General features: G+C 44.4%; 1 protein-coding gene across 4 annotated transcripts in view; it reads left to right on the forward strand.

Annotated features, from left to right (window-relative positions):
- Positions 1 to 19,568, forward strand: part of Wwox (WW domain containing oxidoreductase) — an 881,439-nt gene that overhangs the window by 213,925 nt on the left and 647,946 nt on the right. For all 4 annotated transcript variants that reach the window (XM_071604445.1, XM_071604446.1, XM_027932969.2 and 1 more), the window contains exon 6: positions 13,249 to 13,337. In XM_071604445.1, coding sequence (XP_071460546.1) covers positions 13,249 to 13,337 — 89 coding nt within the window. The remainder of the gene's footprint in view (positions 1 to 13,248; positions 13,338 to 19,568) is intronic.

Below are 19,568 nucleotides of genomic sequence, written 5' to 3' on the forward strand. Positions count from 1 at the left end.
AGGCCTTGCTGAGTTGCTGAGTCTGGTTTTGAATTCATGATCCTCCTGCCTCAGACTCCCCAGCCTCTGGGATCACAGACATGTGCCACTATGTGGCTAAAATTCCCATATTGTGTTATCTGTGCAAAAATCTTACATTTTCAGTTTAGCTGGATCTTGATAAGGAAATGTGATCTCTGTAGTGATGAGTATTTGAAGTATGTCAACATTGCCTTGTGATCTTCTCTAGATTAATTTCAAGGCTATAACTGAAAAGTGTCTGGTTCTGTCATGTAGGCAGTGTTAACCACTGATCTGAGTATTTATTCTTCTTTTGTGGCTCATCTTGTTTCTATCATGGATGCCTAAGCTCGTGGAAGATCCCCAAGCTCATCTGGGCTCCAGGCTTGTTTGACACTTGCAAGTTCATGATTGTTTTATCTTTTTGCCAAATGGTTTCTCCCATCATGTAGTATCCCTTTTCATGTTATAATATTTTTATTTTTACCTAAAATTTTATTTAACACTGCTCCAATTAGCTATTCTGCTTTAAGAAGTTCCTAGTATTTTTCTTGTCCCCGTTGTCTTCAAACTTTCAGTATTTGTTTTGGTTGTGCATGTTAGTTAGGCAATGTGAGCTACTGGTTAATGTTTTCCAATATTTCAGTACTTGACACAGGGCTAGTTAATTCCTAGATTAGATGAAATGTTGTTGGGCTCCTGGTTGCCTGGAATTAGGAGCGGGCTGTGGGGAGTGAGCATGTGGGGTTTTGTGGGCCAGGCCTTGGAGGGGCGGACGCTTCCTAGACATTCCATTGGCCAGCTCAAAGTTCTATGGCTGTGGCTAATTGTGAGGGAGACTTCATGATGAATCTGGCTGAGAATAAGGCCCAGGGTTTTGGTGAATAGCTGGTAGTCTCTGGTACTGTCCTAATGTGTGGAAACTCAGTATACTTTGGCTTCCCCCTTCCCACATACAGAACAGAATAACTCTTCACCCAGTGGCAGGGTTACCGAGTTCTCTGCAACCAGGGCCTTCTCCATGCTCACGGGGGGTTCCTTATGATCCTCTGACAATCAGAAAGGCAGTCTGTCTGCAGCTGGGCCCCCACTGCTGTGGTGTACAGCACAGGCGGAGAAGAGGCGGAGCAGGGCCGCAGACTCTGCTGGGAAGGGAATGAGGGGAAGCTCTAGGTGAGGCAGCTGCCCAGGGAGCAACTACATCTGCTCCCTGGAGGGAAGCTTCCTGTCCATCAAGGTCCAGGGTGCATCGTATCAGGGCGTGGCAACCCTTAGCCACTTCCTGATGATGCAAGGTTGCAGCGCAGAGGTTTTTATACAATTATAGGCCTTCAAAGTACAACTCATATTTTTTTTCAATATAGTTTCTCACTTATAGTAGGGGCTGCTAGGGGCCGTGTCTGCTGTTAGCCCATGTGTCAAACCTTGCTTATTCCTAGGTAGGGTTGAGTGACTTTAGTTTTCTAATTTGTGTCTGTCTCTCTCAATAACAATTATCATGAGACTTTCTGGAATAATGGCCTTGCGTTGGAAAGCAGCACCATTCATCTGATACATGCTACTGGGCTGGATTATCTGAATCAACTCTGGGGTCATCGTGGGTGATCATGGTGATTGTCTCTCAAAAAGTGTTCTAGGCTTCTATTATGCTGCTTGGTCTCTGGAATCTATTCACTTCTTCAACTAAACAATGTTCTAGCTTTCATTTCTGCTCGCCACCTGGACGATTCTTCCCTGAGCACATCTCTGTCTTGTATTATCTTGTCAGAGGCAAGGAGTGGCCAACACCCCCCTGACACTCTAACTTCCCAGAGCTTCTGGCTCTGTGGGCATCAAATCTGTCCTTCAGGTTAAGAGAGGGAAGGGTTTCACCAGGGCCTTTCCTCATTTGATAGGGATCCACACAAGTCTCTGATTGGTGGGTTTCTTCAGTCCATTTGGTGAGTAAGGTATCCAGGTTCCAGTCTTATAGGGGCTCCAAACCCCTAGGAGCTCATCATAACCTGTGTTCTTTTATGGGAGGAGGAGGAGGAGGAGGAGTATGGGAAACCCAGATCACGGGAGGACTAGCCCAGGAGTTACACACTCTGCTGCTCAAGACTTTTAATGAAAAAGGCAGATGTCCCATGACAGAGTGACACTGGCTTCTGTGCAGTCACCCCCTTAACAGCTCCACACTGTGTAGCCACGATGGCTCTGATAGCTGCTCTATCTGCGGTGTTTCATAAGCATAGAACCATTTTAAAATTACAGCCTGTTGGTTTCTACCTTTTAATGTGTGACTTTAAATTCATTTCCATTTCTTGTGATGACTGATCCAATTATGCTCATTTCTGTATTTTATTTTTTATCAACTTTTTCTTTATTTCTTAAAAATTTTGACGTATTTTTAGATGGATTGAGTTTCTTTGTATCTCAGACACTCAACACATACTTTTATATTTATCCTATGCTTCTAGAATGGATCCATCCCTCTCTCCTTCACTCCCTCCTATTTTCAGTTACTCATGGAGGTTGAACATCTATATGTAAACCTCTTATACTGTATAAAGTTCTTCAGTGTCTCTGTCATTCTAATCAACAGAACAAGACCATATGTGATTTAATGACTCAATGGAATCCTCCCTCCTGTAAAACAAATCCCCCTTGTTCCTGCCATTCCCTCCTTCTCTGGTTCCTTTGTAAGTGTCATTTATCTGGCCCTGTGGCTAGTCTGAAAGATTCTGAAGGTTTGGAGGTCACCTGGCTGTGGCCCCTCCTCTGCGTGTGTCTTGCGTTCCCATCTTCTGTCTTTTGTCAGTGTTTCTCTAAGAGCTCTTGAGAGGCTGCCAGGCAGATACAGTTTTAAGCAGGAAGCCCTGTTTCTTTCTGAAGGGTGCATCAGATCTTTTCTAGTTTATCTGCTGGGTGTTCTGCCCTTCTTCTGCAGAACCTTTGGAAAGTTTCTGTCTTTGGATACATCCATAACTCAACCATGGCTGTCAGGGTCACTCTTCCAGCATGATGTGTGCTATTACATGCTTACTGCATGCTCTGCATGCTGAGTTCATGTCTGTCAGCATACAGTGTGGCCAACTAACAGGAAGCAGGTGCTCTGGGGAAATGCCTGGACTTCCAAGTGGCTTGTGGGAAATTGCTGCTGCTAATGTTACCAGCCCACTTTTATTTCTTCTCATGCCTTTCTCCCATGTCTGGTGGTATGTTGAATGACCCTCCATCCCCTTTCTAGAGCAAATCTGTCTTGGAAACCACCTCTGTGCCACACATCATGTATCGAGTATTCCCACAGAGATGTTTTAAAACTATGCATTTTAATTTACTGTCAATGTCCACGTGAATTATTGGTGGTTTGGGTTCCTTTCAGAGTCCCTCTTGCAGTGTTCTTAGGAATGGAAGTTGGCATCACCTTTTTGGAAGGTCTCCAGCAAAAATCTATCAAAATTTAAAATGTGGCTGCTCCTTGACCTGGCAAGTCTACTTTCAGGGATTTATCCTTTAAGAAAAACTTACCTATTGCAAAATGTGTGTGCTGCAGCATTGCTTTCACTGGCAAAAGTCCTGCATGCAACACAAAGGAACCCAATCACAACACAACGGAACACAATCACGACACAAACAGTAGCTGACACTTTCAGATCCCACAGTTCTTCCTGTAGGTTCCCAAAGGTGCTGTTATCTTTGGGGCTTCACAGTAACACCAGATGGGAGGAGTTCTGCAGTCTGTAGTTTTATAGATGAGGAGGTTAAGACTTCAAGAATTCAACTAAAAACTCCCAAGGCCATTGAAGGATGTGGGGTAGTTCTTTTTTTAAAAAAAAAAAAAAAAATAATGATTGGACACTCTGACAAAGGGCTGGACACAATTGTTCAAAAGAACTGGAGGAGGGCTCTGTTTAAATGTAGCCAATCATACATGAATTGAGAAAAGCCAGGTTGTGCCCCACATGAGCGACAGCGGTGCAGGAAGAGTTGCCCAGTGCGTTCCTGTACAGGTATTGTGGAATTGACCCATGTTGCCCTGCTAATCCTGGGGGAAGTGGGACTTGGGAGATGTTTGCACTTTATTCATTATCTCCTTCTGCATTACTTGTCCTTTCTTCAATGCACCAGTTTAATCTGTTCCACCCAAGGTAAGTTTAAATAGCCAAAGATCACATAGGGCCAATGCAGATTCCTCTCGCCAAACCCACATGGTAGCCTCAGCGCTATGGACACTGGGGCCCAGAAGCGCTCAATGCCAGTGCCTGCCTCTGCCAAATTGCAGCCACCCAGAATACCCCAGACATTGTCAGGTATCCATTGGGTGTACAGTGGCCCTGGCTGTGAACCCTGCAGGTTGATGTGGCTCACATGGGGCAGTCAGTGTGTGGTTCTCTCCTTTCCAAGGGTTGCAATGAATCCCTGCCCTTGAGGATCTTTCCAATGTCCTGGGTTCATCAAATGGAGAACAAAGTCCTCTAGAGCAGAGCAGACATATCTTCTTTTTCTGGATCTGGAAATGGGCTCTTTGATAAGTGTAAAAGTGGGAAGCACAGCCATCAACCCCCACAGATGGGCATCTTGAGGCCCCCAAATGTAGGGGGTTCCGATGCTTAACAAGTTTCATCAAGATTGCAGCTATTAAATATGCAAAATATATAGACTGTTCCAGTTGACACTGTAATTATACAGTAAATTAGCTGTTGTCCACTATGTCGCCTTTTAAGCACATCTTTGATGTTTCCAGTACTTACCTAAGATATAGGGCATGTTTATTAAGAGTCCTCAACTGTGTATAAAACTAGAACAGTCAAAAGTAATGGTGCCTGCTGAAGGATTCTTTATCATATGAATTTACCTTTCGTCATCTATTATTTATTTCAGCTATTTTATATGCCATTATAATAAATATTATGACAGAGAAAGCTTTTACGCTTCAACTTATTGTACTGCTCTTTACTTGCCTGCAATCCTTCAGGAAAATGTAACCATGCTTTACCTATAGTTAACGTAAATCATCACTTACATTAGAATGAAAAATTCACCACGAAGAAAGACTCTCCCTTCAACGGCAAGGCATAAACGCACAATTGTGTTGACTGCCAAACTCCCGCGCCATTCACTGTCCTTTAAACTGTTTTTAAGCTGCAATGTGAATACATTGCATGGAGGAAAATTGGAAGGTTTTGGAATATTTTCACTCTCCTGTTAGTTTCTGGCAAGATAAGCATTTTTTATCCAGAGTGCAAAATATGGCCAATTACTGTCTAAGCATTTTTAATAGTTTTGCTTTACATGGCTCGTAACTCACATACCAAATTAAATAAGCTGTTATCTGGTGTAATTTCTCCTTCAATAGCCTCACAATTACCTATAGATATTGATACAGTTATTTTATAAATTGCGTTCCAGCAACACAAGGCAAAATTTTTGGCTGGTAATAAAGAGTTGTCAGTATTCTCTTATCAGGGATGTTTGCGTAATTTGGCAGGGGGAGGTGTGGTATGGGGGGGAGGGGTCCAGGAGTGAGAGTCCATACTTAAATGGTAGATTTCAAGGTTGGGAATGACATACTCAGCCGCTGGCCTTCAAGACTTCAAGAAAAGTCCAGGACTGTGCCAAAGATCATTTTGGTGTGGTTTTACCAACTTCAAAATGTGTAGTCTTCTCTAAGAGTATTTCCTTATTAAAGGCAAAATGATGTGCAGACTAGTGAAATGTGTAGAGCCAGGTAAATGTGTAAAGGAAGAAAGCCCTTCCTTTCCCTAGGTATCCTATCAGAAAAACCATTTATTAGTGCACAAATTTGATCAATAGGCTCAACCAGGCTTGGGAAAACTTCCCATGTGGCTCCCTCTGATGCTGTCTTGGGTTCTTCCTACTGAGAGACACAAGATTCACAATCAACACAAGCATCTCTCTCCTCAGTGTTTCCCAGTAAAGATGCGCCATCTTTTGCCACCATTAACATCATTTTAGTAATACTGGAGAAATTAGTGTTATGAAGTCCCACATAGGATATTGATGAATTATTAAGCCAGTTTAGTTAGATCTCTATTATAGCTCAGTGAATAACATCACGTCAATAATGTGCTCAGCACCAGTGTCTCTTGCTGTTGTAAATGTGACAACTCCTATTTAAGGTTTCAGAATGTAAAATCAGGACTCAGAGTGTGGAAAGTGGAGGAGACACATCAGCATAATGCAATTATGGTCCATTGGATTAGAATTTGCAGGATGCCATTAGCAATCAGCTCTGGATGTAGATTATTGCCATAGTTCCATTTTTTCTTTTAGCACTAACACTTCTCTTGTAAATTCTAAGTGTATGAAATAAATATGATATAAAATAGACACAAATAAGAATATACAGATGGTGTTAATTTCTTTGCAGCTTCTTGGCTATGTGTTGGATACGAGGACAGGGTACAGTTCAATTTGGCATTCCCATGATGGCAGGAACTGGAGAGCTGGTAACATCTCAGTTGTACAACTGTGTCTTCCCACCACCTGTCACTTTAAATTCTCTCAGCCTCTGTTTTCTCATCTGTAAAATGGGGGAAAGTTGTATACGGTTCAAAAGATTTTTCAGATTATTGCGAAAGGAAAAATAGTAACAAGCCTGTTACTGGGTGCTCATTAGTTTTTGCTGCTTTTATTATTACTGAGTACATGTGAACAAGGGTTTCTGTTAGGGGGATCTGGAGATCAGCTTTTTGATAAGTGTAAGAGTGGGAAGCACAGCCGTCAACCCCTACTGATGGGCACCTTGAGGCAGCACTACAGAACTCCCAAGTCCCAGGGATGGTAAGTCCTTTACTGCAGTGCAGATATCAAGACCCCAAAGGCTGTAAGACTTTCCTGTGTCTTTTGGAGGCTGGGTTGTGTGCACCCACACAGTGCCTCTGGGTTTCTCCATCCTCCTGCCTCCAACATATGTATGTACAGATGTGCCCCTTCTTTTTGAGCCTCTCAGTGATGACATCTTCCACACATGGTGACCAAGAGCTGCTGCTGTGTGCCTCTCGATGTGCCAGGTATGCGGAGGGACCCTTGGTCGAGCCTCCTAGAGCCTGCAAAGCCCAAGAGGCAAGGGAGAGTGGGCTGAAGCATGCACTGAATTCACCCAGCCTAGTCCCTTGCACCCAGTGGCTCCATTCCCAGACTAGGTACCTGTCTCATAATGAGGGGAGATGGGATAGTGGAGACAGCGCATCCCCACACACAACTAATTCACAGGCAATTTATAATCAATGATGACTTAAAATAATGATTGCTTTTAGAAAAAATAGATTTGATCTCTGGACTTATTTATATCATTTTCCGGAAGGCCTCTTTGTATGGAATAGTACCCTTTCTCACCTCCTGTCGTTGGTAAGTTGACTTAAGTGCGTGAGCTGTTTGCTCTGCTGTGTAGCGGTCCTGGGGAAATAGAGGTAAAGGAACTGGAACCCTTTGGGGGCAGAGCTAGTAAGTGCACAGATGGATGAGCTTGCTCTTGTGAGTGTCGTGCCCCTTATAGATGAGCAAGCTGCCCTCTGCATGAGCCTGAGCAGATTGGGCCGTTTCCTCTGGAGTTGGCCTTAGCTGCCCTGAGGGTCTCTGAGGGGCAAGGAGGGCTAGTCTGAAAGAAGAGCATTGTGGATTGCAGAGCAGCAATTAAAGTCATGAGTATTTGAGCTGTGGCTTTGCCGCTGGTTATTTGACAAAGAGCTTTATGAACTTGAGCTTTTCCGTCTGTGAAAGGGTGGGTGAGCGTGACTGCCCTCCTCAGGTTGTCTTAGGGATAGGCACTTGCTCCGGGGGTGGAGTCCTGGGTGGTGCTCTGAGATGGCTCCCCACTGGCCAGGTATGGCCCAGTCAGCCTGGGAAGAGTGAAGCTGTTTGGTGTGCATACAGATGGCGATGCTGAGCTTAGATGACGGTGGCACAGAGCTCTCAGGTGCCAGGTGCTGCTCCCAGTGGTCACATATTACTTCATTTCCAGGTAAGGCAACTACCGTGATGGTCCCCATTTTACAGAGGAGAAAACTGCATGTGGAAGGAGAAGTGACTTGCCCAGCTCCAAGTGTTGGAACTGCTCCAGACCCTGGCAGTCTGGCCCGAGCCCATGGCCTTAATCGACATTTCTGGGGTTCAAAACTTGAATTTGGAACAAGGGGATTCAGTAAGCTTCCTTCGGCCTGCTTTGGGATCATGTATCATCCTTCACAGAGGCACTATTGAAACTTTCTCTGAGCTAGTGATGTTAATTTTGTAAAATTAGCAGGAGAGATCTGCAATTCCTAATATGTTTTATTAGTGAAAAACAATGGGCATTATATTTTAGCAGTGGTCTTCAAAATATTAAGCATTCACTGAGTCCTCTTGTCTGCACCCTACCTTTGACTGTGCGAGGCTAATAGTTACACCTGTTCTCACAGTAGGCAGCTAAGGCCCAGAGCTTCCTTGATGAGATGTTGTCAGAGCCGTGGACCAGGTGTGCTGTGTCTCCAGGTCAGCCTGGCTCTGGCAGCTCTGCTAAAACTACATCTCCCTACTTCTTGGTTAAATACTGCATACTCCCCAAGTGGCTCCTTTGGTTTTAGGCAGAATCACATCTGAGTTCCGTGTGGCTAATTTATAGTCATAAAATGACATTAAGTTTCCCTGCTGCGTGACAACAACAGGCAACCCCTTCAAATATGCTTTTATAGACCCTGGAATCACTGAGGGGAGTTTTAGAATTTAATAAAGACCAGATGAGGAAGACTTGGAGTATTGAAGGTGTCAATCAACTGTGCCACCATCAAGTGCCCCTATATCCCAGGGAAGTAGGAGAAGTATGTGGTCACTCGTTGGTATCATTCTGGAGAGCCCTGGGTGTTAGGGACAGGCAGGCTTCTGAGCTGCAGGGAAGCTCCCTGACACTTTATGCATGGGAGGCCACCTCTATGATTGGTTCTAAAATGATGGGCAGTAGTATCTGAATTCCTAAGTTCCAATAATTTGGCATTTCTGTTTTGCCTGAGATGTTAAGTTTGTGAGCTGGTGAGATTTGGAGAAAGGTGAGGGAGGCATTTTATAGCATTTCAAGGTTTAGAACTCTCAGCCTAAAGTTCTCTGTTATAAACAAAGGTAGGTAGATGTGCAGGTAGGTAGGAAGATACATGGACAGGTGAGTGGAGGGCAAGGGAAGGGAGGGTATAGAGAAAGCTAGCAGTTTATTTTAGGGTGGTGGGATTTTAGATGCTTTTTGTTTGTATGTCCAAGTTCATCTGTCTTTTCTAAGTTTATTTTCCCCTAAAATTAATCTGAGTCTGAAGCAGGAAGTGGCCTGAAATAAGCCTGGGGAGATAGGGGTCGAGTCATGGGAGGGGTTAGTCATCACTGTTGCCCACTGTGTGCTTTTCCTTTTCCTTCTGGGTGTATGGAGGGCTGCACCTTCTTGGGGATAGGCACAGCTGCGTGACTCTCTCTGCAGTGAAATGTGATTAGAAGTGACAAATGCCACTGTCTGGTGAAAGACTTTGAGGTTTCATGTGCAGCTCATTGTGCTCTCTTCCCATTGCTGTGGAGCCTGGTGATGTTACAGAGGATGGAGGCTCCATCCAGTGAATCTCTGGCTAACATGAGAAGTGTGGCCCTCTGACCCGGGTTGAGTGTGAAGGACAACAGTCCTGGGTTATTTCAAGGCGGAAATTTGGGGCCTGCTCCTTATTGAAGCATATCCTGATTGATACAGAAGATCTTCCTCACCATGCTGAGTATGGACCACATCTTGTTGACCATTCCAAGCTACAAAGGGGGTTTTTATGTGTTTGTTTTGCCCATCCAGAGAACAGGATCTGGCCAAAAAAGACATGAACTTTTCATGCTGCAGATTGCACATGCTCATTGTAACTCTTGTTAATGAAAGACGTGGATTTTTTGGTGGTAGAGCAATTCTGTACATGGAATGTGTTCATAGCTTTGCTAAACTATACACGTGACAAAATATCTCAGAATTATGCACAAAGATAGTCCAAACAAGGGAAGGAAAAAGAATATATGCCCACCCTGGTGAAAACCTAGTAATAAGAGAGGTCTAATAAATTGTCTGTGCCAATGTCCATTTTCAAGTTTTAATTATGTACTTGCTACTGACCCTGAGAAACATAAAGGAACACAGGAATAGGTAAGATGTCACTGTTAAGGAAGCTGGATAATGGGTTCATGGATACTTGCTGTGCCAACTTGGCCTTTTCTTATGAGTCTATCATTAGTTCCAACAAGAAGTCCATGAGTTAAACCAAGACAGCGAATTGTGGCCTGTCACTAGTGGTGTTGGCAGGAAATCTCACAGTGGCAAATCGGGTCTCCTGTCATCGCCTAACAGCCAGCAGTTTGCCACTGAAAAATGGTTCTGTTTGTGGTAACTGAGCCCCTGCATTCCCATTCAGAGCATGTATCCTGGCAGACGTTTCTAGAAAGCTGCTGACTTTTGGACTGTCAGAAGAGCAGCCCCACACCACACCCACACAAACACATACACACACCCTAATCCTGAAAGCTACACTTGTCCCCCCCTGGACATGCTGTACCGCTCAGTTCCTCTGCGTTTCTCAGGGCCAGCAGCAAAAACAAGAAACCTGATGCCCAGGGCAGAAGAATTACCTGAATAATAGTGTGTGCGCCTGAACCACTGTCCCCGGGAGCCTCGTAACACACGGTGGGTGGATTAGTCTGTTGAACTACTTGGCAGCTTGTGACCCCTTGCTCCCCCTGGATGTGTAAGTTCTGATTTTGTTCGTATGGGTAGTGGCAGCTCTGTGCTTTATTTTGAAGCCAGGGGAAGGCCGAAAGACAACCTAGCCACAGGAAGTTATGTGTGAGAGGAACGTATGGCCCCTGGGTCTTGGCTTCACGTCTTTGGAATGTTGCTTTGGGGTCGCCACCTGGGAACATTCTTCCTGTACTATGGGGGCAGTAGGTACATGTGTTTTTATAATAAGTGGCCTGCATTGGCAAAGAGGGACAGTCTCTGTCACCTGCTCCACAGCATCATGAATGTGTGATACATTGACGTTTCTGTAAGATTCTGGCTCTCCTGCTCCCAGTGAAGTGAGCTGGGACCCAAGGAGGTTGGGTAAGGGGAAAAGGCCACTTTATTTGCTAAGTTTGAATGTCACATCAAGTATTTAAGTGTTTGTGAGGCACAGTAATCTCTGGAGGGGGTGACTTAGCCATTGAATGTAAAATCTCTTATTCTTATTTAATTTTTAGTCATCGGTTAGATAAATGTTGGTTACTCAGAAAGAAGATTGGGTTTTGCTCTTCATCTGGAGACCCAAGCTCTCTACAGGAGTGTGACCTAATTTGGTGCCACCAGGAGTCCTGATGACCCCTTCCTTCCCTATCAGGTGGGGTTGTGGCCTCACCCTGCAAGACCCTCCAGCCCTCAGCTCTCTTACTTTGACCTTAGGAAATTCTGATTCCCCCATGTGTTGGCATTTCCTCTTTCCTCCATCACACTGATGCTTCTTTGCTTCCTTCTGAAGTCTGCACAGCTGAGCATCTGCCACCTTTGCACCAAGACCAGGAATTAGCATCCATGTGGGTCGTTCTTGCCTTCGGCACCAAGATGCTTCTGGGATTTGGGGAAATCATTCAGTCACTTTTTACCACCTTTCCCTACAACTGGGCTCAGTTAGTAAAAGTGACCTGGATCCTCCAGGATCTAACAGACAGTTGGTGGTCCGGTCCAGTGTGGTCTACGGGGAGGATCTTTGGACATCATAACATCATTTCCTCCTTTGACCCGCAGCCCACCAAACCTCTGCTGACTGCCAAGTGGCATCAGGACAAGGATTTGGCATAGCAGATGTCTTTACTCCTCCTAGTTAAATTTATTAACTATCTTCTGTCTTCCAGACAAGATCAGAGCTGATTAGCCCTTACCCTCACATCTCTGAACAGAAAATTCCTATTTGTCTTTTACCAGTGAGGAAACTGAGGCTTGGCAATGTTAAATGGCCCAAAGTTGGTGGGCTCTCCAGCTGCCCCTGCCTGATGTTGACTGTTGAAAGCTTAGGACTTGGGTTAGAGCCCAGGACTTTCGCAGCCAAGATAAACTGGCTGCAGATACACTAAACCCAGCATAGCTTTCACCCTCCCGAGTAGGACAGTCAGGGTGGGGATGTCCTCAGCAGTGCTGTTCGCATCGTTCCTTAGCATTAGAGGTAGCCGGTTATTCTCCCTAGACTTACTCAAGCATCACAGTCTAGACTGAAATTCCAAAGTTAACTGTTGGTTTCATGAGGCTCTTACCTGAACAGGCAGATGGCACTGACATTCCTGGCTTTACATCTTTGGAGGAGCTGGATCTAAGAATTAATGGTACTTAATGCCACACTCTAAAGGTCATCCTGACCTAATAGTCAAAAACTCCCCATAAATTAACAAGACAGGTCAGATGGGCAGCCCTCAGATGGAACTTCCAGAGTTATGGCCAGGAAGACTGTATCCAGTGGAAGGTGACTGAGTCAGTGCCCAACTCTCCAGTCCTGGCTTCTTGCTACAAGGGAACTTGGGTTTTCGGGTCAGACTTCTGAGTTCTGTGATCTCTTGTAAGATGCTACCCTATAAAATGGGGGACCTGTTGCCTCTAATTCAGTCATTTTGAGGATTAAATGAGATGTGTGCAAGCACCCAGCCTATGGCAGGCTCTGAGTAAACAATAGCCGTCGTCAGCATCGTTACTATTTAAAAAATGCCCCACAGCCTGTAGAGTGTTCTGTGTCACTCAGCTGGGCTTCTCTTGGGGACCTAGGTCAGTCAGAGTCCATTGGAATACAGGAGTTTTGCCTCTTTTTTGTTCTATCTATACATGAGTTATCTTTAATTTTTGGTACAGCCTTATTGGAAACATTTCCGTACCTAGAAGGTGATTTTCAAGGTTAAAATGGCATTCATGGCATCTCTGCCTGAGCCAGGCTTGGTGGTGGTGTCCCCCTCAATGTATCACTTTTTGTAATGTAGATTGGGAGGAGTTGGAGTGAGCAAAGATCCTGCTCCCAGCCTGCCTGAATGTGCAGAGGGAGGCCCAGTGCAACCCCAGCCTCACATGTTCTCTGAACTTGGCAATAAAAGCCTTGTTCTTCCATTCATTCCAGTGATTTATACTCTCTCTGGGCGTCTAATATTAAACAGGGGAATTCCGACATGTTCCATAACACATTTACTGTAACTTGATACTATGAACTAAACTTGATGTTATTTATCATTTCTTTTTATTTTCTCTCATTCCAGCACAAAGCCAAGGTAGAAGCAATGACCCTGGACCTCGCTCTGCTCCGCAGCGTGCAGCATTTTGCTGAAGCGTTCAAGGCCAAGAACGTGTGAGTGTTCCAGCGGAGGGTTATAGATCATAATTCCTGGCTATTGTAATGTCTTTATCAGATGAACACAATTGGGAGAACACCGTGGTGTTGTCTTGGTGTCCAAACAGGAGGCTCATTTATATTGGCCCTGTTGAGGTGTCCCATATTTTCTTGACTCTCAGTCACCCTCATTATGAGACGTGTCATCAATCTAATAACAGCTTCCCAGATACAAAAGGAAAAGACACTACTAAAGTACTAGTTAAGTGGCTAGTAAAAGCTGTACCGTTGTAAGATGTACCCTGGTCATAGACATCTTTTCAGCGGATAGCATCTCAGAATCAAGGAAAACAATGTTGGAATTGCATTCAGGAGCAAGTAAACTCAGTTACCCAGAACTGCAGGGTGCTGGAAATCGAGCAGCTGAGGGATATGTATTTTGCAAGCCTTCAATGATTTGATGTGGTGCGTGCATACGGCTCCAAACACATAGCCTAAAATAAGGAGAAACTTACTCCTGTTTTTAATTTTCATTCTTTTTCCATCTTTCAAAATGCCCGAAGGAGAAAGCCCTAGTTATGGGCTCACATATTTGTGATGCCTTCACAGGCTGACTTCCATTTCCTACAGAGAGAGGGAGAGGTGAGAGAGGAGGGAGGTAAGGAAGGTGTGAGGGAGGGGGAGAGGAGAGAGACCAAGACTCAGACCCCAGGCTAAGAAAAGCAGTAGTGGCTAGGTACATTTTAATGAAAATATTTTGATTCCAAATGTTTATTTTTATGGTTGACTCATGTGTAGTGCCAACAATACAGATTTCTCATTTATTAGTGGTTCAGATTGCATTAATAAATAACTTGGTTTATTTACAGTGAGGTGATGGAAATTCGAGGATTAAGTGAATCATACTACAAATGGGGCCAAGGGTCTCACCAGCAGGGCTAGACACAGAGAGCTGCCATACATGACAACCTGGCCATAGGTTGGGCTCTGATGGGGACATTCGTTTTATAGTTCTTCTCCAAGCAGATGAAGGGTGTGAAGGAAGGGGTCAGAGACCAGGTCTGCAAATCTCAGAAGGACTGACCCTGCATGGCTGTCCGTCTCTTTCTGGGTCTTGCTCCATCTTTTAGACTGTAACAAAATTTGCTCTTCACATCTCTTTTTAGAGTGAGCAAGTGGCCTGAGCCTTGGGCTCTGGGTACCATGCGGAGTTGGGGATTTTTGAGAGCATTCTCCAAGTTCTGGTCCTGCCTTCACAGGCACAGGCAGGTGACAGCCCGCAGCTGGTCAGTGGATCTGAGCAGGGGGCCTCCTGTGTAGCGCATGGCAACTGGTAGCTGCTACCCCTTGCCAGAGCGATTGGAGAAGACCAGGTATGGGGAATAGCAGTGGAGTTCCAGACAAGTGGTCATTTAGTCTTCCTCGTTCATTTATGTACTTATAAGCACCTCCAAAGCCCCAGGCATTCTCCTGGGCTCTGGGAAGAGAGCGGTGGCCACTGGAAGCCAAGTTAGCTGCAAACAAGCCATAATCTCCGTTGTCAGCAAGCAGTGTTTTATTGCTAAGGGCTGACTCCGCAATCGCACACGTCTGTGGTCATTTTGGAGGGAATAATTCTAACAAGCGCTGCAGCAGAAGTACCAGCTCATTTATTGGGGGCTTATTATGGGCCCCACACTAAGAAGGTTTTGCATGCATTTTCTGATTTGCTTTTTGAAGCCATCCTTTGGGGGCACGGTGTGACTGTCTCCGTTGTACACATGAGGAAAGGGAAGCTAGAAAGAAGGAGCAAGCCATTCAAAGGCCTGCGGTTGGTAGAGGGGCTAAGAGCCCATGTGGTCATTTGCACCCTCTTGACCACCACGTGGCACTATTTTTTTATTTTAAATAGGATGGAAACTGAGACTCAGAGAAAATGAGTGACTCTCCCAGGGGGAACTTGGCAGCTGGGGGCAGATGCAGGATTTCAGCCTCCTGGGGCTCCCTGCTCTCCCACACCCTGCTGCTCCAGCCAGGGCTCACATTCACTGCCTCTGATCAGCTCCCTCCAGGTCCTGCGTCAGCCTGCGCTGGCACTGAGCAGCTTTTAGAAAACAGCCAACTGTTACATAATAGGATCTTCTTCCACATCTTAACGGGACCATTAGTTTTTTACCATTATGTAGTTTGGAAATCAGCGAATTAAGTGCCTTTTGTAATCATGAAGCCCAAACTCTTCTTGGAGGGAGCTATCAACCATTTTGCTGTAATCCTAGATTTTATCAAATGACTTTGACTTTCTCCATTTGTAGGTTCAGGCACAAGGGCAGTTTTTCCTTTGGAACACACTGTAGCACTCTGTGTCTGTCTCTTGAGAGTACAGGATTGTACAAGGCTTAGAGAAATATTGTGGTGGTGAAAATATGCATACAAAAGCGAGCGATTTGCCTTCTGAAATCCTGCCAACGTGAAATCTCTCCTGGATAGGCAGATGACAGTTTCGTACTCGTAGGTCTTTAGATTCTGAGAACTGTCAGAAGTGAATTTAAGTGCTGGTGACTGGGCTGCCAGAAAAACATGTGTAGCTCTATTCTTATCATCACCTCCCATCTTTAGACATTAAAATTTCCTTGTGTGTAAAACATAATGACAAATGAAAGCAAGCCTGCCAGCTCAGAACCCAATCTCTTTTGTGCTGTTGGACTGAAGAGAGGAAAAACCCTTAAACTTAAATTCCACACGGACGCCCCCACTCGATATCCCATTTCAGAGCTGTGTGAACAAGCCGAGGCTTCCCTGGGTTGGGCCCCGGTGCAGACGCCTCTATGCCTGCTCCAGCCCAAGCGTGGACAGGCAGTGTCTCCTGCGTCTCAGGCTGAAAGAGGAAGAGATGCATGTGCAGACGTGGTGGGAAACACAGCCTACCCTGCAGCCACCCTCCCGCTGCCTTCCTGGAGACCTTGCTATGTATTTTCAGTGTGGATTTCTGTATTGGTTATGTATTGCTGAGTAACAAATCAACCCAAGTTTTATGTCTTAACATCACTATGAAATATTTGCCCCTCTCCCGCTCCCTCCATTCTTCCCTCCATCTCTCCTGGTTTGTTCACATGAGGATTCAAATGAAGTCAGGGCATTTTAATCTCTAGGTACTCAACCATTTTTTTTCAATAATGTTTAAATGCAATTATAACTACACCCTGTGGTGTCACGTAACATGTCCACTCCTCTCCTTGGTTTCCTGTGGAAGGTAGTTAGTGCACTAGGAGCCAATGAGCTTCATGTTTACATTTTGGTGGGGCCGCTTCATGGGCTGGGCTGTGTCGCGCCTGGGGGACATGTGTTTCCTCGAGTCCCAGCATGACTTTTCTCCTCCTCCTCCGTCCCCCTGCTTGCTCTGCCCACTTCTTCTCATGCAGTTATTTTGTTCTTCTCCACTCCTTCTGGGTGGTCAGCCCAGGAGCCTCAGCCTCCTCCTAGACAGCTCTCCCCAGAGTCAGTGGTGGTGGTGGTCAGCCAGTGTGTCTCAGGTCCAATTATTTTGGGCATTACTGGAAAGTTCCACCCCACAGCTTGTGGTAAGTCCCCACAGAACTGAGTTTTGAAGGATGTTTTTGTTTAAACAGTGATTCTGGAGCGGAGCCAGACTCTACCCTGCCTGGCTGGCAGAGGCATCTTTCAGAGCAAGAAGAGCTGGTACCCTTTCTAGTCGCTCAGGCCGATTATCAGGATATTCTGCCGCAGGCTGGGAAACAGTAGCAGGCTTCTCGGGATGCTTTTGTGTGGTTCCTCTTTAGTTGTAGCTCCTTCATTTACTGGAAAGTTCACATTTTGAATAAGCCCTTGTGGAGTTCAACAGCTTTGAGAATTGGTGTTCCATAAATAGTTCTTAAAAAATGTGTTGTACTTTGAATTCCACAGATCTGCCCTCAAGTGGACACCTGGATCCAATTCTTGTACTTTTAACAATTGGGGATGGCAAATACTATGGGGTGTTCATTCTTGAGTCCCTATTGTCAGCACTTTTATTATTGATCAAGGGTTTTGATTTAAATTAATTGGCATTGAGAGGAGCTGGGTGTTAAAATAAGTGTGCTACTCTGAAGGTTTCTTGAACTTCATTTTTGATTCTCAGTTTATTTCTCTTCTTAACTTTCTGTCTCTAGTATCATTCAAAGAAATCAGGTTTCCTTTCAATTAGGAGATCATATAGAATACTGTTTTTAAAAAAGGTTAAGGTTTTTCTCTCCTGACTCTTTAAGCGTTTGAGGAGAAAAATCTTTAACAAAGTTGTTTATTTTCACTTTCTACTAAATTACTTTCACAACTTGAACATAGTAATCCCAGATACAATATTCTTGGATGCATATTCTCAAATTTTCTGTCTCCTATCCATTTATAGAAGTGGGTGAACTATAAATCAATTCCAAATTTTGAGGGATAAATTACTCTGAAGACCAATGTGTGAATTACACATTAATCTTTCTTTTTCTCCCTTGCTCAATTTTAAGAATAATGTTTTAGCCAACAAATCTGCATCATTCTTTGCTCAATATGAGAGATCTGTTTTGGTTTGCCTAACAGGGGATCATGTTGCTTTGCTGTTCTGCACAGTATGAAACAGAATGAAAAGAAAAAGTCAGATTTCAACTGTAATGAATGCTCGAAATCTAGATCTTCATTATGATTTTTTTTTTTTAAGAAATGTTGAAGTCTGAAAGCTAAGTTTTCCTCCATCCGATACATTTTCCATGTTAAGGCACTGAAAAGTAAATCACATTGTGAGATCTTTAGGGTATCAGGAGACATCAGGGGGAATACTTTCTCATAAGCAAATGTTTTGCCTTTTTGATATTTAATTCTTTAGGTACTAAATCTTATATGTAATTCTTTAGAAAATATTTCTAAATTATATCATACATTCTCACCCTTAATTAAACAAAATACTAACTTGACGCAGTGCAGTGTGGAGCTGGGGGCTCAGTAAACTTCTGTAAAGAGCCAGAGAGTAAGTATTTTAGAAGTTTCAGGCCATGAGATCTCTGGTGCTGCTGGCCAGTGTAGCATGAAGGCATCCACAAACGATGTGTCTGTCAATGGATGAACATGGCCGCATTCTGATAAAACTTTATTTACAGTTAGGGGGCCAGATTCAAGGGCAGTAGTATGTTAACCCCAGCCCAGCAATCCACAACCCCTGGTATTGTGGAAATGACACAGGTCTGAGAATCAGTTTTATGTTCTAGCTCTACCACTTAACTAGCTCTGTGGCCCTGGGTAAACTACCTAGAATCCGTGGGCCGGCCTTTCCAAGTCTACAGAAAGTGGATGCTCACCTGTGCTTTAATGTGTTGCTGGGGAGATGAGTGTAATGTACCCGACAGTGAGGTATGCCTCAGTGTACGCTGCACTAGACTGTAGGTTTGCGTTGTTTCTTATTTCCCCCTTCTCTTTGTTATAGACACAGAGCCGTGAGCCTGGGGATGCTTCACGATTCTGTTGCAGGGCAGATGGCTTGATTCCATGTTCTCTGGCATGGCTCTGTGTCCCTTGGCTTCAGGCATGTTTTCAGAGGACCTGAGTTTCTTGACGAGCCTGCTTTGGATAAGTGAGATGCAGAGGGACATGTGCTGGCACACCCCAGTGCTCCCTGCACCTCCTTCCTCTGCCTTTTAAAAATTATTTTCCTCACTTCATGACTTACTCAGCACTTAGAGCAGCACCAGGGACTGGGCTGAGCATGGAATCAAACCAGTTATTGGCCTTCTCACTTCTCTGGTGCCTTACTGCTTTCTCTCAACAAGAGTCACACTGCTAAAGAACTTATTTGTTTATTTATTTATTTATTTTTGTACTAGACACTGAATCCAGGGGTGCTTAACCACTGAGCAACATCCCCAGCTCTTTTCATTTTTTATGTTGAGACAGGGTCTCACTAGTTGCTTGGGGTCTCGCTGAGTTACTGAATCTGGCTTTGAATTTGAGATCCTCCTGCCTCAGCCTCTCAAGTCACTACACACCAGGCCTGCTTAAGAACTTTTGACAGCCTTATATGATTACAGTCTTTCAAAAAACATATCTTAGTTGGAGAAAGATAATTATTCAATTAACTAGAAGTTTCTTTGTAATTAAATTCATCAGAAAAAAAAACATAAACTTTTGATTCACCTTTTTGATGCTGCTAAAAATTCATGACTGTTGAGTAATAAATGAAAATATGTGTCAACTGACTACTGTGACATTTGTAAATGAAGCACTTTTTATTTCTCA

The sequence above is a fragment of the Marmota flaviventris genome, chromosome 18 (assembly GCF_047511675.1).
Source record: "Marmota flaviventris isolate mMarFla1 chromosome 18, mMarFla1.hap1, whole genome shotgun sequence".
In the NCBI taxonomy this organism is placed as follows: Eukaryota; Metazoa; Chordata; class Mammalia; order Rodentia; family Sciuridae; genus Marmota; species Marmota flaviventris.